The 17,789-nt window shown below is 40.6% G+C and overlaps 1 protein-coding gene across 4 annotated transcripts in view; it reads left to right on the top strand.

Annotated features, from left to right (window-relative positions):
- Positions 1 to 17,789, top strand: part of sez6l (seizure related 6 homolog (mouse)-like) — a 104,365-nt gene that overhangs the window by 69,216 nt on the left and 17,360 nt on the right. For all 4 annotated transcript variants that reach the window (XM_005739126.2, XM_005739124.2, XM_005739125.1 and 1 more), the window contains exons 5-11: positions 474 to 659; positions 786 to 957; positions 1,301 to 1,467; positions 1,969 to 2,163; positions 2,790 to 2,928; positions 5,856 to 6,052; positions 15,148 to 15,342. In XM_005739126.2, coding sequence (XP_005739183.1) covers positions 474 to 659; positions 786 to 957; positions 1,301 to 1,467; positions 1,969 to 2,163; positions 2,790 to 2,928; positions 5,856 to 6,052; positions 15,148 to 15,342 — 1,251 coding nt within the window. The remainder of the gene's footprint in view (positions 1 to 473; positions 660 to 785; positions 958 to 1,300; positions 1,468 to 1,968; positions 2,164 to 2,789; positions 2,929 to 5,855; positions 6,053 to 15,147; positions 15,343 to 17,789) is intronic.

The following is a 17,789-nucleotide window of genomic DNA, read 5'->3' as shown; positions in this document are numbered from 1 at the left end:
ATCAAGCGATGGGAAGCTGTATTGTAACTGAGATTTTCATGGATAACAGTAGTCCCTGGTGTCTTCAATTAATAACTTATGATGTCCCACGGCCTGCAGGTACAAAACAAAATTTTTTTTGCTGCCCTCAAGCTGTGACTCGCTAACAAAGACTAACACTGAGCAGTGCTGATTTTCTAACACTGGAATATTTCTAACATTTTGAGTTATTTTCCAGTGTTAGAAAATCAGCACTGCTCAGTGTTAGCCATTGTTAATCTTCAAAACTGACTAGGTTACTTTTAAACATATAACACTGTCAAAAGTGTTAATTTAACACTCAACAGTGTTGTATTTAACACTCAGAGGAGTGGACCCATATAGACACTCTAGTGTTAATTTAACACTGGAGATTTTGCTGTGTACTGGTCTAAACTAACCTAATGTTATTGTAATAGTACTCACTTACTTCACATTCCTCTATCCTTGTGTAGTCTTCAGGCTGAGTTGCTCCCTGCCAAAGAGACCTCATTTCGGAGATGTATCTGTACTGGACCTGCTCCCTGGAGGGAATGCGCGCTTTCACTGCCACATGGGTTACCACCTGCGTGGGGAACCAGTGCTTACCTGCCTTAATGCCTCCTTGCCAGTTTGGAGTGATAAGGAACCTGTGTGCAGGGGTGAGTGTGTATAGAACGGTTTCTTTACAGTTTTTCTTAAAATTCTGTAGCAAAAAGGATACTTCATTTCACTTTTTGTGAAAGATACTCCACTAACAAATTCAAATTGAGTGTTCTGCTCTTCAGCTCTTTGTGGGGGAACAGTGAAGAATGCTACAGTGGGAAGAGTGCTCTCCCCATCTCCCCACCATGGCCCTAATGCCACCTTGGATCGCTCCTGCTCCTGGTCCCTTGAAGCACCCAAAGACCAGAGGCTGCATCTCCACCTGGAGAGACTGGCCTTGGGACCAACTGACAGGTAAAAGCAACCATATTGTATGGATGAATATCTGAATAGGCATATCAGGTACAGCTCCAAAGGCCCTAAGGGTCAGATGCAAAATGACTAAAACCAGAAAAGACCACACAGAGTTGCAGAAAGATCTCAAACTAAACAATTACCGCTGGTAATTATCAGTAATTACCACAAAAGATACAAAGAGACACACAGGGAATTACTTTAAAGAGATGTACAACAATAAAAATGATCAGATACCTGTTCTTGATATCAGCAGTACTGGCACTGTATTCAATTGGTACTAAATTTTGTATTATCACACACCACTAATCCATTCATTAACACCATCTCTGTGTCGCCTTAGGTTGGTGTTGTGGAGTGGGCTGGACGCTGGCTCTGTGGTGCTGTTTGATTCAGGTCGGGGGGGTCAGATACCCTTTGAAGGAGTGATCAGCGAAGGTCCAGCTGTAAGAATCCAATTCATCACGGATCAGCCCAACCACAACACAGGATTCAATATCCGCTATGAAGGTGCAGAAGCCACTGTAGATCTAGTTGGGCACAAAAATTAAACATGAACTACATTCTTGGAGAGCAGTTCAAACAATTATATTTGTAATTAATGCATAATTATGTAAGCAAACAGAAGACCACTGGTAAAAAGACCAGTGTTTATTTTTGCAGATGGACTGTTAATCAGATTTTTAATAGATTGCCAGGAAGCGAGCAGGTTCTTAATCATTATATTAGCCAGCATGTTAGTTGTTTTTGGCAGTCTCAAATAGCCAGAGGATGGAAAAAATACCCTTCAAAATGTTTGTCAGTATCAATGAAGAGAAGAAAACAACCAAAGAATAATCTCTATACAATTTATTATAAATGTGTGGTTTAACAGATAATTAATGCAAAAACTATACATCATTTGACATTTAGTTATTGTAAATTGGAGGCGATGTGTTAGGAAAAATCACATTCAAAAAAGCATAAACATTTTGGTATTCATTTTACAGAGCTTTCTATTTTCTCTTTCAGCTTTTGAACGCGGCCACTGTTACGAGCCATATCTTCAGAATGGAAACTTCACCACCTCCGACCCTCTGTATGGAGTTGGAACAGTGGTTCAGTTTACTTGTGATCCAGGCCACTCCTTAGAGCAAGGTCCCCCTGTGATTGAATGCATCAGTGCCAGAGATCCATACTGGAATGACACTGAGCCTCTGTGCAAAGGTAAAAATGAAGGCAGAAAGTGAAGAGAGGAGGCTTCATGACAGATTAGGATAAGACCATAAATGTTCTATTTTTGAGGGTTCTGTCAAAATACCTTTCACGTCAGATTCAACAGAATTCCTTAACTACATAACCTTATTTCGACCTGTTTTATCCACCTATTCATGAGTAGGTGTAAAAATAATAAATTTGTCATTCGGATATTATTACAATAACTAGAGGTGGTATTTTTTATCCATTTGACTTGTAACCCAGGCTAACACACTTTGTTTTCTGCCACATATGATTTCAATTCTTGAATCAAAATCTGCTTTGACCACTTACTGCACTGAACCTAATTACAAAAGAAAACATTAAAATAATGAGCTTAGTCTCGGAGCAGATCATGAAAAACTTATAAAATGTAATTTTTAGATTTTAAGCAATTTTAATTGTGTGTGTGTGTGTGTGTGTGTGTGTGTGTGTGTGTGTGTGTGTGTGTGTGTCTGTCTTCATTCCTGGATGTGAATTATATATGACTAAAAAATACATAGACAGAAAAGACATAGTTGTTTAGTAATTCTAGTTCTCAAAACAGGAACTCTCACATTTTCTTCTGCCATATGTCCTCCACCTGTCCTCTGCAGCACAGTGTGGAGGTGATTTGTCGGGTCCAGGAGGGTTAATTTTGTCTCCAAACTGGCCAGAATGGTATGGAGAAGGAGAGGACTGCAGCTGGAGGATACATGTTGGCGAGGACAAGCGGGTGCTGCTTGATGTACAACTGTGAGGAAAAACACCAACACACATACATACACACTCATGCACATTACAACTTCTGCTCTCTTCGTCTTGATACATGCTCAATCATCCAGGTAAGTAAATCCCCAAAAGTTGATTCTGTTCATCTGGACGTAGCGTTTTGTGCATACAGTACATGTGCATAATGACTGAAACCAGCCCACTGAAGGAACAATGGGCTGGGAGGTCAGTTCCTTAATCTTAATAATGCAAATGTACTGTTTATAAGGATGGGGAAACCTGCAGTCAGCTGAGACTGAAGAAGTCACTTGGATGAGTGACGAAATGTTACTCCCACAAAACGCTACGTCCAGATGAACAGAATCAACTTTTGGAGTTCTGCTCTCTTCCAAAGTTTGACGCAACCAAACCTAACTTTTGTCTTTAACTTTTTTGGAGGCAGAGAGGGTGGAGGTTAGGTGTGTGCATGGGGACATCCACGAATATCTGCTGCAAATTAAATACAGGGGAAATTTTTTCTCCAGGCCCAGGAATGTTAGGAGCATCTGTACAACAGAGGGGACAAACTCAGGCATCTTTCACCAGGAGATAAAGTACTTGTATTGCTCCCTTCTTCTATATAAAAGTTAATTACTTCTTGTGGAGAAGAAAAATTGGTTCTCAAGTCAAGTCAAGTCAAGTGGCTTTATTGTCATTTTAAACATGTGCAGTGGTACAGTACACAGTGAAACAAGACAGCGTTCCTCCAAGACCATGGTGCTACATATAACAGACAATCAATACAGGACTACTCTGTACAGTTCTGTGCCGACTACTGAAAGGTAAATGAGGTGTCACAGAATGATGCCTAACCAATGCCCCAGGTCGATGAGCTCCTCGACCATGAACAGTGGACTGAGCACTAGGTTTAACCAAGGGCTTCTGGCAGATACCCTTGTCTGCAGAGTTTTAAAAAAAAGGCCTTCTCCACTCTGTACGGTTTCTACCACTTCTGTTTGGCTTGTTCCCAGCCACATTCCAGGGCAGGGCTCATGGCCAACACGAAGAAGTGTGTGGTTGGACAAAGGGAGGTACAGTATTTGAGGTTTTCTTTGGATGAAGGCAGGTGCATCCACAGATGGATGAAACAGCAGCTGTCGATTTCTGTCCCAAGACCATAAAAGGGGTGAGGGGGTTCTTGGGGCTGGCTGGTTACTACCTCCAGTTCATGCCAGGCTTGGCGGGCCTGACCAACCCTTGACTGATCTCACCTGAAAGGGTGCAGGTAAAGAAAGCTCTCTGTGGGGAACCCCTGCTTTACACTCCTAACTTCTCCCTACCTTTTATTCTGCAGACAGACACTTTGAACAGAGGGCCGGGGGCCATTTTGTCCCAGCAGGTAAAGGGGTGTCAACTGTCCAGCTGTATACATCAGTAGGAAATTGTCACAGTGGGAAGCCAGGTACGGTATGGTGAAGAGAGGTCACCTCTGCTGCTGAGCATAAATTTATCTGCGTCATCACCCCAGAAAAGGCAAGTTAACAGCACCTCAGATTAGAGCCCAGATAAATGCAACAGGGAGTTCCAGCAGCAGACAGATCTCTACATCAACTGTTCAGAGGAGACTGTGTAAAACAGCGTTTTTGGTCAAACAGCTGCTAAGAAACTACTACTAAGGAAAAGCAAAAAGCAGAAGAGATATATGTGCTCATAGAAACACAAAGAATGGACATTAGAAGAGTCTAATGAGTCCAGATTTGAGATCTTTGGTTCCACCTGTGATGTCTTTGTGCAGTGCAGAAAAGGTGAATGGATTGTCTCTATTCAACATGCCTATTCAACAAAGCATTTCTTTTTTTTTTCATGAAGACAGCAAAGTGAACCAAAACAAATTTGTTGTTTGTGTGCACAAGCTTGGCCAAATTAAGATTTTTCCTACAGCTAACAATAACTTGGGAAAAACAAGTAAAAAAGTATATATTGTACATGATTTTACAGTGTAAGGTGAAACTGTGTGCACATTGGAAGTAATTTGCAGCGATGTGTTAACCACAGGCCGCACAAAGTAGCATTCAGTGATTTCAAGCGACTACAGGCAAAATAACTGCTGGCAACATGAGATGGGAGAGACCCAAGCTAACTTTTCTCAACTTCGAAGATTCCCTCTATGAGAGGGAAGAATAATGTTGATTGACATATGACCTGGTAGTAAATACACTAGTGAATCACCTAGGCAACTAAAGCCTGGATGCAAGTGAGCAGCCATCAACATCAAAGTGCTGTGCAGTGAGTGAACTGTTTCCAGGGTGGATGCAGCTTAAGATAATCAATGTTTAGTTTTCACTTCATGTTCTAACACACAGAAATGTGAGCGGTTTCAGTTTGGTCATGTAACTGTTGACAAAAAAACATCCACTCAAAAACCAGAAACTACTCCTTTTAATTTGTATATAAGTATTGATATTAACAATGAGTTGATACCTGCTCGAATAAAAGGAATATCTGTAACTCACCAACAGTCCAAAAGCACTATTGTGAAATTAATTTTAAAGTAAATAACTCACCTTAAGTAAGGCTTTACTATTGTTTTATTTAAATTAAGTTATTATACAATTTTCAATTATATAAAAAGGGAATGGACAAGTTTAATTAAACTCTCTGGCAGCTTTGTTCCAGCTACACTTGTTTTGGTATGCCATATAATATTTTCAGATATTTCAGTATTCAAAATCTTGCAAACTACATCTTTTCAAAGCCACTGTGGTGTGATCAATCAAACGTGTCTTGGGCAAAAACAGTGCAGTCATGCTTACATACTCCTGTGAATGAATGCAGCATTTAGACTTTGATGTCATTTTGTCTCCCACACAGTCAGCTGTTTATACAAATGTGTTCTGAATCATTATAACTCATCTTGAACTGATATCATTAGCTGTACTGCAGTATTTCTTTCCCTTCCTCCTTGTCTTCAGACTCAACATCAGTGACAGTGACATGCTGACGATCACCGATGGAGATGAGGTCACAACTCGTATTCTGGGACGCTATGTTGGAGGCAGCAGCCCCTTCAAGCTTTCCTCAACGACCCCTGATCTGACTGTGACCTTCCACTCTGACCCAGCGGGGCTTGTCTTCGGCAAGGGGGAAGGCTTTATTATCAACTATATAGGTGACAATAACCGTTAAAGGTCTATTTTTGCTTTAAGTGTTAAAAAAGAGTATAAGCTGCGAAAAAGAATCTTAAAATCTACTTATCAATCCATCCATCCATCCATCCATCCATCCATCCATTCTCTTCTGCATTTGGGTCTTCTATTTTAGTTAGAAGACCCAAATGCCATGTTGCAATACTATACTGCTATGGTAGCCAACGCTTCAAATGCAGATTTTGACAGGTTTGTGAGTGTACACTTTATCCAAATCTAGTGAGGGTTTGCTCACCTTTGCCAGTCGGTGGCTGTAGCTCAGGCGGTAGAGCAGAATGTGTATGAATGTAGTTAGGAAGCACTCAGCTAAGAGAAAGTGTGTGATTTGGTGAATGTGGCATGATGTATAAAGCAGCGGTCCCCCGGGCCTCGGACCGGTACCGGGCCGCACGAGTTGAGGTTCAGGTGTAAAATGTATGGTTTTTATTGGTTTTCAGTGTTATTTTGTTATCGGTTTGATCGTTAACTCTGTTTTCCTGGGTCTTTTCACGTGCGTTATGAATAAATCTTCCTTTTTTCGGTACCGGTACTAGTTTTATTTTGTTGTATTTATCCGCAACACCTTAAAGGCCGGTCCGTGAAAATATTGTTGGGCATAAACCGGTCCGTGGCACAAAAAAGGTTGGGGACCGCTGGTATGAAGCACTTTGAGTAATCTGGGAGAGTTGAAAAACGCTATATACAGTAAGAATCAGTCCATTCACTGGCTGAACAGAGTTTGGTCATGTTCCTTTTGTACTACTATGCACATGTTATTATTACATGGTTTAATTAAGGTACACATTAGGCTGACATCTGGGGCCAGAGCTGAAACTGTTCTGGGCCAGCATTGTGTCTGCAACTGGCCCGTGGCTGCACACGACTTATACATGGCCCACATACCGGAAAGAATGACGGCCCTTTGATGGCCCAGACCAGGTTTGCCAGAGGTAATCCACACATGGGCCAGCAAAGGACCACCAGTGTGTCTGCAACTGGCCTTGTGCTGGCCAATGTGTGGGCCACCTTTGGCAAACCAGATCTGGGCCACCAAGGGGCCGTCATTCTTTCTGGTATGTGGGCCATGTGTAAGCACACTGTGTGGGCCAGATCTGGGCCATACCAATTTTGCTATGTGGGTTCAGTCTCAGCTGACTGCAGGTTTCTCCAACCTTTAAAACAGTACATTTGCACAATGACTTGAACTAGTACTTCCGGTGAACAATGGGCTGTGAGGTCAGTTCCTTCATTAATATGCAAATTGTTATGGCCACTGATCAACAACCAGTACTCAAATATCATTAATCAATGACAATGATCAATGGCCATGAATACCAGAGTACCAGGATCAGTAAGGGTTTTCGCTTAGGCTGTCATGGTCCTGGGTCTGGTGACCCAGAGTTCATGTGTATTTGAGTTTTTGTTAATATTCAATGTCATTCATGGTTTTTGTTCTCTTTATGGGTTTTGTGCTTATCTATAGTTTATAGTCTTTAGGGTTCTGTCTCGATGTCTTCCCTGTGTCTCCGTGTTTCATGTTCCCTCTCGTCTCTCCAGTTAGAATGTCCCCCTGTTTGTTTCTCTCCCCTGTATAGGAATTTCTTTTATTTATGTATTAATGACATTATTTTATTGTATAATGCCTTGGTGCCACTGGATTTTAGCATGTCTCACACTCATACAGTTAGACAGATGGTGGAGGTCTGGTAAGGAAGTTGGGGGATGCAGACAACTCCACAGGAAGAATCTTTTGTCTCTTTGAGGACTCTGGGAGGTAGCAAGGGAGCGTGAACCTTAAGGTGTGAAACAGCCTTTTGTTCCTGAAGAAGGTATTTAACTGAGAGCCATGCTAGGCTGAGGGTGAGACTCTGCTGACCGTCTGCCCCATGATCATGCAGGCTCTCCACCAAGCTTGGTTTTCTGTTCTTTGTTTGTGATTAAAGAATGTTAGCTACCGCTCACCACTTGTCTGCAGGCTTTATTTAATGGAAAACTTCCACAACACCCCGTTCTTGGAGTTAAGCTTGTGTGTCTTTGTCTGCTTTTTCATATTTGTCATGCTTCCAGTTTTATTTTGATGGTCCTTGTTCTGCGTAAAGCGTATTCAGTTTTGCTTCCCCTTTATCTCCTTATGTCAGATTAGTCCCCAGCTGTGTTCCCACCTGTTCCCCATCCTCTTGTTATCCTGTGTATTTAATCCCTCAGTCTACCTCTATTTGTTGTCGCATTTTCCACGTTAGTGGTATGTCTAGTCATTAGTGGCCAGTCAGGAGTGTCTTAGTTCTAGTTTATGGTTTTTTTTTTCTTTAGTATTCATGTTTTTTGTTTTTTAGTTAATTTTTCCTAGCAAATAAAGCTGCTGCTTTGAGTTAAGTTTTCCATCTGAGAGTCCTGCGTTTGGGTCCTAACCTAGCCTGCCACACAGCTTACCACACAGTTCACCACATAGGTAGCAATTGTCCTTCTTCTCTGCTGGATTGCCTGGAGCTTTCTTTAGGCGCCTTCCCAGCTTTGATTAATGCCCAGTTTGAATAACCACATTTATTCAGGGACTTCTTAATATGATGTTCTTCTGCTTCCCTGCCCGCTGTATCTGTGGGGATCGTGTTCGCTCTCTGTTGTAGTGTCCTGATGACACCCAGTTTGTGTTCCACTGGATGATGAGAGTTAAACCTTAAATAGTGATTCATATGTGTTGTCGTTTTTCATATCCTCCCTGGTGAACTTGACGTGTTGGTCCACTCAGTTAATGTGATCAGTGAATTGTGGTATGTCCGGAGAGTTGATTCTTACCCATGTGTCATCCACATACCTGAGCCAATGACTTGGTGGTGTTCCACGGCAAGGATAACAGAGCCTTCTTTTCCACTTCTTCCATGTACAAGTTGGCCACAATGGGTAAAACTGGGAAACGCATGGCACACCTATGTTTTTGCCTGTAGTACTGACTCTTGGATGTGAAATATGGGGAATGAAAACAGTTTAAAGAGCAAACACCTTTGGTCAGTGCTGAGAGTTCAAGGTTCTTTATTTGCCATTTGTCCATAAAACCAGCAGTCAAGGCAGATTGGAATTCTTGTGCAGAGGTCTCATGTTAGAAAAATAAACAAGACAATACAATGCTAATATTAATTGTAAATTCTAAATTATACCCCCTTTACAAGAGGGGTGGAAGTATATTCCCAAGAGTCTAATTATTTATATATATATATATATATATATATATATAATATGGAAGTTTTGTTGTGTTGCTGAGATTGGGGTTCATCCTGTAATCTCTTACGAACTACCTCCACTGCTTCAGTGAATGGCACACAAGTGAAGCGCAATGTGGCATCATGCAAAGCCATTGTTTCATCTGCCTCCATAATGACATCTCTCACCTTCTCAACAAAATCCAAGGTGTTCTGGATGTGGTGTTCAGAGCTGCCTACCAACGGGTTGAGGATCAAAGCCAGAAACTTTGAGATGTTATAGGTGACCGAGCTGATCATACAGACAATTGGTCTTAAACGTACACCCTGTTTATGTATCTTAGGTAAACCATACAGACTTGGTGTAGCTTCCCCTGGGTTTCATTTTAAGTATTTTTGTCACAGAGCTGTGTGAAATTTTCTCACGATAGTCTTTCTGGTTTAGCAAAACAACTACCTGTTAGGATGCCTGGGTCGTCGACCCAGGGTTTTTGAATTTATGATATTATTTATACTGTCTAGTTTTTGGTTTCTTTGGGTTCTATCTTATGGCTTATGTCTGTCTTCTTTAGTTGCTCTGTCTCCCCTATCACCTGCATCCCCTTGTCTAGTTCGCGTCTATGTGTATCTTAAGTTCCTATATCCCCGTGTTCAGTCAGTGTTTGTGTCTGCCCTGTTCCCACGTCTTTGTTCCCTTTGCAGTGCCTGCTTATGAGCCTGTGTCTTTGTTCAGTCTGTGTTATGCATTTCCTGTTTTACTTTGAAGGTCTGTGTCTTATCTCAGTGTGTTCAGTTTACGCTTCTTTGGTCTCGTCAGTTCTGATTTGTCCCAGCTGTGTTTCCCTCCCGTTACCCATTCCCTGATTGCTCCCTCTGTGTATTTAAGCCCAGTGTTTCTCTGTGTCTGTGTCGCGATCTACCGTTTATTTTGCTGTGTGTTCTGTCAATCCGCCGGTGTTAGTTTATTTTTGATCTTTTTCCAGTTATGTTATGTTTGAGTTGAGTTCAGCATTAAAGCTGTTTTCGTTTAAGTTCTGTCTCCGGAGTCTGCACTTTGGGTCCTATTCCTGTTTGCACACAGCCGCACCTAACACTACCCTTGTCTGCTGGAAGGATGATAATGTTTTTCTTTTTCTCTGTTTGGGTGAATTGCCTGTCAGACAAATTTTACACCCACTTGTCCTCATCCTCGGAGTGGCATTTCTTCTAGCTACTGAGGGCACTCTCCATGTTTTTGTTTGGTTTCTGACGCACAAAAAATAAGTCAAACTCAGTTTTTTTTCATGGTCTTAGACTTTTCATGCTGTGCTAGACGAGCCTTTTCAGTTAATTTAAACACCTTTCGAAGAATACTCTCTAGAAGCATTGTAAGACACTATCAAATCCGCTTCTCTTTAGATTTGAGCACATCGATGGTAAAAATGTATTTGTCTCAGCTATTCATTGAGGATCTGGTTCTGTGCCTTCTGGAGAATTTTTGCTGCCCAGAGGCCCGATCAATGGTCATTGATCAATGATCTCTGATCACTGATCACTGGCTGTTGATCATTGTTCATGACAATTTGCATATTAATGAAGAAACTGACCTCACAGCCCATTATTCGCCAGCAGTGCTACTTTCAGTCATTGTGCAAATTTACTGTTTAAAAGGTCGGGGAAACCTGCAGTTAGCTGAGACGGAAGAAGTCACTTGGATGAGTGATGAAACGTTTCTCCCACTGAAAATGCTACGTCCAGATGAATGGAATCAACTTTTTTGGATTTCCTCACCTGGATGATTGAGGATACATCAAGATATCTCTATCAATCACCAACAATTTGCTGCTTGGAGATTATAAAGATATTGATAATTTTATTTGTCATGGTTTGTTATTATGGCTCTGGGCAGAGAATAAACTAGGCATGAATGATAACAAACATGTATCCGATATTATATCTGTCAACAAGGTGCACTGAAGGGTATCAGTTGACAGAACAGCTGATATGGACTGGTTTTCTGATCTGCAGGGATTGAATTTGTAGAGTCTACACTGTGCATAATTTATTGTCTGTTATTCTTTTAAAAGTTTAAAGGTTGTGGCAGAAAACACTGGGTTGTCAGCTTAAGCCCACAGAAGGGAAGTCAGAAGCATTAAGCGCTAAGGCATACTTGTTTTAAATTTTGGTTATCACTGACAATCAGAACACAAAATAAAAAGACACTGGAATTATCATTTAAATAGTTTTTAACTTTAATTTACTTTTCTAATTAATTTCCGTTCTGTCCATTCTCAAGTTGCCCACTTTATTTTTCATCTTCTATTTTCTGTCCTCTCATCTTTACTTGTTTTTTTTTTACTTAAGGCAGATCTGCCCAAGACTTAACATAGCAGGAAGGTTTGAACTGCACACTTTAATGCTGGAAAGATCAGATGATCCAATCCAAGATCAAATCAATTTGTTAAAAAAAAAACAACCACTCAATGATGACGAATGCATTGATCTTGCTGAATCTCATTCTGTGTAATTAATTCATGATGTCTGAGGGCTTCTCACCATGTTACAGATGTGCCATAGCCAAATTTTCAATGCAGCCTCTTTAAAGCTACACTAATCACTATTTTTTATATAAGCAGTTTTTCAAATGACTTAAACAATTCAAATCAATTATGTTTTATTGATTGTTTTTGATTTATTGAGTTGAGCAGAGACTTGCAAATGGGGCAAGGGATGACTGAGACAATATATACAAAGAGTGGTGACAAGGAAAATGGGAGCACAGCAGGAACAAATTAAAAATAACAAAACAGGGAAAGCAAACTGAGCACAAAGGACATGATACAAGTGACCATCAAAATAAAACAGGAACTGGCACACAGACTGAGATCCAGACAAGGACACTTACAGTTGACAAAAGAACAGAGGAAAGACAGACAGGAAAACATATGACACACTGGAGAGACAATGGATGAACCACGAGGAGGGGAACATGGACCAAGTAAGGGAGATGAAAGCAGACACGACTAAGGCATGGATTGAGAGGGCGAGGGACTCAGGGAAAGAGAGAAACACAGAAGGAGGGAACGAGAAACATGGAGGAGTGCGAGGGACATGGACGGAAAAAGATTTAAACACCAATGACTTGACAGTCACATACAGGCAACACAGGGGAGAGACCAAGACACAAGAGTAACCTAACAAGAAACTAAACTGTGAATACAAGGGAACTCAAGAACTTGGAAAGAATAAACTCAAGATTGACTAGTGAGACTTGAATATCATCGTCAAAATAAAAACAATCAACAAAACACAGGAAACTCAAAATACTGGTATGACGATCCAGAACAATGACAGTATATTAAGTGGTAATAAGTAGGAGTAACAGTTGGTATCAGTGCTATATACTGTCAACAATCAGCAATAACCTGGAAAATACTCTAATACTAAAATAATTTTTAAAAATTGTAAACATTTAAAAAAAATGCCTAGAAAAGGTTCTAGTGTATTGTCTTTCTTATTCCAAATGAAGGTAACATTTATTAAATGAACATCACATTCTTTATGGGATGATGTGAAACATCGGCTAAGAACGTGAACTCACAAAACACAGATCGTCAGTCAGATCATAGACTTCTATAGAATCAGTCATAGACATAGTCTAGACATAATCCAAGTTTAAGGTATATTCATTTCTTTTCCACATATAAGATTATATTAACAGATATTAATAAATATATTTAATTTTCAGTATAGTGTTGAAAAAGTACTTCAAAAAAAGTGTTTGGTGGTGTTGTCATAGGGAACATGCAATGCGTAAAAAGACATAAGTGCAATATCCTTCTTTGACAAGTGCAATATCCTTTCATTGTGTTTCGTAGAACTGTATTTGTGTGTATTTATACTTTTACATTTACTATTTTATTTTATTATACTCTCAATTTTATTATATTGTTATTTTATTCTGTGGAATGCTGAGTGAAAGCATGTAAGAATGTATGCATGCTAGCTCTGCTCCAATTTCGCTGTACAATGCCTAATATAGTGATAATATGTGTGTGAATGCGAGAGTGAATGAATAGTGGCATTGTAAAGTGCTTTGGGTGCCTTGAAAAGCGCTATATAAATCCAATCCATTATTATCATTATTATTATAATAAAGGAATTTAATTTTTATAAGCAGGAAGAGGTGCTAGGCTAAAACTACACCCTTGTTCTAGTGTTAATCCTACACACACTCAATATTTCCCAAGGGCTTCATGGTTTGCACTTGGTCAGCAACTATCCTTTAACACCGCTGTCACAAGCTCACTGACCTAATAAATCAAAAATATGATATTTCTATGGATTTTTCTTCTTCTTCTTCTTCTTCTTCTTCATGTCCTTCAATGAGGGAAGACTAAGTACTACTTTGGCTCATTACCCTACCTTCAGGTGGAAAAAAGGGTGAAGGCCCACCTGAGTAACTTCATTAGATGTCTATACGTAATACATATGTTTGGATTTTCTTAACATAGTGTGATAGTATTTAATTATTAACAATTTTGTTAAGAATTTTAGTATTTTTTGATTGATTAAAGTAAAAATCTTATATAGGAAAGTAAAAATATTAGGAGAAAATTAGTTACTGTAATGTATGAATTTGAAAGCAGTGAAATATTGTGAGACAGCAAAACAGTGGCATACCCTGAGACCAAAAAAACAACATCAATGAGAAGTGCCAATTGATAGAAGTTCTTGCATCTTATTACTTTGATGATATGTTGTATCTGCACTGTTTTTGAACGCAACTTGGTAATCAATCTTGCTAGCATTAGATAACAACATAACAAATACCTTGCCTAAATGTGTTTGCTTCTTCACCAAAAAAAAAACAAAAGTGAGAGTCATTGCAAAATAGTTTGAACAGCTTTTTTTTTTTGGGGGGGGGGGGGGGGGGGGGGCAGGCAAAGTGGTCCGGGAATAAACTTTACTTAAACTTAGTGCTGTCAGTGTTAATCTCGTTAAAATGATGTTAACACAATAACTGCATTAATGCAGCAAATCTCCATTAGCGAGTAAGCGCGGATCGCCCCGTGTGCGGGGCTGCACGATGCTAATGCGTTGACACCAAAGTGCTAACATTGAGGCTTCAAGATGTGTTGTCTAAGCTGGCTATGTTCGTCTTTTATGCACAGTGTTGTATTTGTTTTTTGTTTCATTAGAGCTCTTTGAGGGAGCACAAAGTCAGCCATTTGTATTGTTTTAACTCAAAGGTATGACTTTAAGTGTCCAGAATCTGTTGGAGTAAGCCAGCAGCAGAGATTCACATGAGAATGTGTTCATTTAAATGCATTCTGTTACTTTGAAGCAACCCCCCAAAATTATGACTGATGGTACATCAACACAGCCAAGACAATTACCTGAGAGCTTTTAATAATTTTGTTGAGGACCCCTTCAGTGGAAATCTGAATTTAAACTCTGTCTTTTCATCAGCAGCTTTAGTAGCAAGGTGTCTGTGCCAGAGTGAATGTACTGGAGAGTTGATATTTGAAGACAGTCCATCACTGAGGAAATCCATACTTCCATCACATTCTATCATATTGGGGTGGCTGTAGCTCAGGAGGTAGAGCAGATCATCTACTGATCGGAAGGTTGGTGGTTTGATCTCTGGCTCCCTCTAGTCTGCATGCCAAATATCCTTGGGCAAGATATTAGTCACTCTCCAATGCATCCATCAGAGTACGAATGTGTGTTATTTTAGATAGTAATACAAAAATATTCACTATTTACATGGAAATCAGCTGTGCTGTTGTCTTGACTTGTTTTTTTTGACTTGCAGCTACCTGAACTAAGCCTGAACAATATATATTGGCATCGTAATAATGAAGCCATTAATCAGAATGTCTTTTCTTTCATACTCTTGTCAGAGGTGTCTCGAAACGACTCTTGTCCAGATCTGCCTGAGATCCAGAATGGCTGGAAGACAACATCCCATGTTGCACTTGTGCGAGGGGCTTGTATAACCTACCAGTGCGATCCTGGTTATGACCTGGTGGGGCGAGAGACTCTCACCTGTCAGCTTGATCTTTCCTGGAGCTCACAACCCCCATTCTGTGAAAAAAGTGAGTTCTGCTTGTTTTATTTGTTTGTACAATAACCTTTATCTGTTCTTCATGGAATTAATTAATTTTAGGTATTTCCTTGGTCCCTACAGGAGGAATTTTTAATATAGTTGTTGACAAATTGGCCATTCATCTACTGCCATGGGCCTCATTTATCAGTGTGATTCATCAATATTATCATGTGCATGCGCATGAAATTGTCCAAAATGTCTTGGTAAGCTGGAACTAAAGGGCTGAGCCAACTACTTAAAAACAACTCCACACTATGGTCCCCCTCTACCAAGCTATACACTTTGCACAGTGTAGCCAGAGAAGTACCCCTCTCCTGGCAACTGCCAAACCCATACTCATCCATCAGATTGCCAGATGAAGAAGTGTAAGTTGTTGCTCCAGAGAAGGCCTTTCCACTGCTCTAGGGTCCAGTAGCAGTGTGCCTTACACCACTGCAACTGACACTTTGCATTCCATTTGCATGTAGGACTCAACAATCGTCTATCTGCATGGGTGTTGGACTTCCTCAATGAGATCTCATGCGGTGAGACAGGGTAGGTGTGTCTCTGACAGCATCACCACCATCTCGCCGCTGCTGTATTCCCTCTATACTTCTGACTGTGTGGCCACTCATGGCTCCAATACCATTGTGAAGTTCGCTGATGACGCAGTGGTGTTGTGCCTCATCTCCAACAACGATGAGGTGGCCTACATGGACAAGGTGACGAACCTGGCATTGTGGTGTCAGGACAGCCACCTTCTTGTCTTGCAAACCAAGGAGCTGGTGGTGGACTTAGGAAGGAGTAAACACCGAGTCTACAGGCCCCTTATCATTAACGGTGCTCTAGTGGAGAGGGTGTTGTCCTTCAAGTATCTCAATGTCCACATCTCCTCAGACCCGACATGGTCTGCTCACGTTAAGGTCCAGTCCAAAAAGGCTAGGCAGCGCCTGTACCATTTCCAACAACTGAGGAAGTTTGGGGTCTCTCCAGTGATCCTCAGGACTTTCTATTCAGGCACTGTGGAGAGCATCCTCACATAGAACATCACATCCTGGTATAGGAATAGCTGTGTTTAGGACTGAAAAGCTCTTCAGAGAGTGATTGGTGCAGCAGAACACTGCTGCAGGTCTATTCTCCCTCCCTACAGGACATTTACACCAGGAGATGTTGGTCCAGAGCAGCAGATATTAAAGGACTCGTCCCATCCCAGTAACAAACTGTTTCAACTTCTGCAATCAGGCAGAAGTTTCCGCACAATCGGGGCAACAGAGAGACTCAAGAGGAGCTTCTATCCTCAGGTCTCCAAGTCCTAAATCTGAACATGCCCCCACTACCCTTATGGCATCCCTAAGTGAATGAAACAGGACCATACATCATGTTCTTGTCCCATGCCAGAATTTTCACGGTCATATTTCATATCACATCTGATTCATTATTACATCACAGGCTTCTACACTGATCATGCTCGTCACTCTGTTGAATTACTCTGTTTATATTACTTCGGCCACTTGTTTACTCTACGTGCTATCAATACATTGCTGTGCTAATATGGCACAAAACACTTTGTACATGCACATTCCGTTGCATGTACATTTTAAGATTTTTAATTTAAAATTTCCAGATATTTTTATTTATTTAATTTACTTATTGTCTATAATGTCTTGCACAGTCAAATGAGGAGTTCAGGACACATTTCACTGTGTGTTGTACTCATATGACTATGCATGTGACAAATAAAGAATCTTGAATCTTGAATCCACTTGATGTTGATGTAAGGCTTGGATGCAGCTGCTTGACCATGACCATTCAGTGAAGCTCTCTGAGCACTGTTCTTGACCTTATCTGAAGACCACATGAAGTTTGGAGGTCTGTAGATGTTGAATCTGCAGAAAATTGGTTACCTCTGCACACTATGCACTTCAGCATCCACTTACCGCACTGTAATTTTATGTGACCTACCACTTTATGGTTGAGTTGTTGTAATTCCTAACTGCTTACACTTTGCTATAATACCGCCAACACCATTGGGGTGGCTGTAGCTCAGGTGGTAGAGCAGGTCAGCTACTAACTAACCTTGTTGCTCTCTGTTGCATCCATCGGAGTGTGAATGTGCTTGAATGTTAGACAGTAAGCACTTAACAGTTAGAAAAAGTGCTTCTGTGAATGGGTACAATTGACTGTGGAATATTTAGTAGCATTAAATTTCACGACCGCACTCATTTCACAGCTGAAATCCTGTCATGGTACCACACTGGAATTCACTGAGCTCATGAGAGGGACCCAGTCTTTCACAAATGTTTGTCGAAGCAGTCTGTTTGTCTAGATGCCTCATTTTATACACCTGTGGCAATGGAAGTGACTGGAAGACCTGTGTTCAATGATTTGGAGGGCTGAGTGAATACATTTGGTAACATAGTGTGTATTATAGTACAAATAAATTTGTACTATAATTTG

The sequence above is a fragment of the Pundamilia nyererei genome, unplaced genomic scaffold, assembly GCF_000239375.1.
Source record: "Pundamilia nyererei isolate P.nyererei 1_Seehausen unplaced genomic scaffold, PunNye1.0 scaffold00089, whole genome shotgun sequence".
Classification (NCBI taxonomy): Eukaryota; Metazoa; Chordata; class Actinopteri; order Cichliformes; family Cichlidae; genus Pundamilia; species Pundamilia nyererei.
Note: the sequence above shows the minus strand (reverse complement) of the source record. Positions and strands in the feature narration are given on the sequence as shown.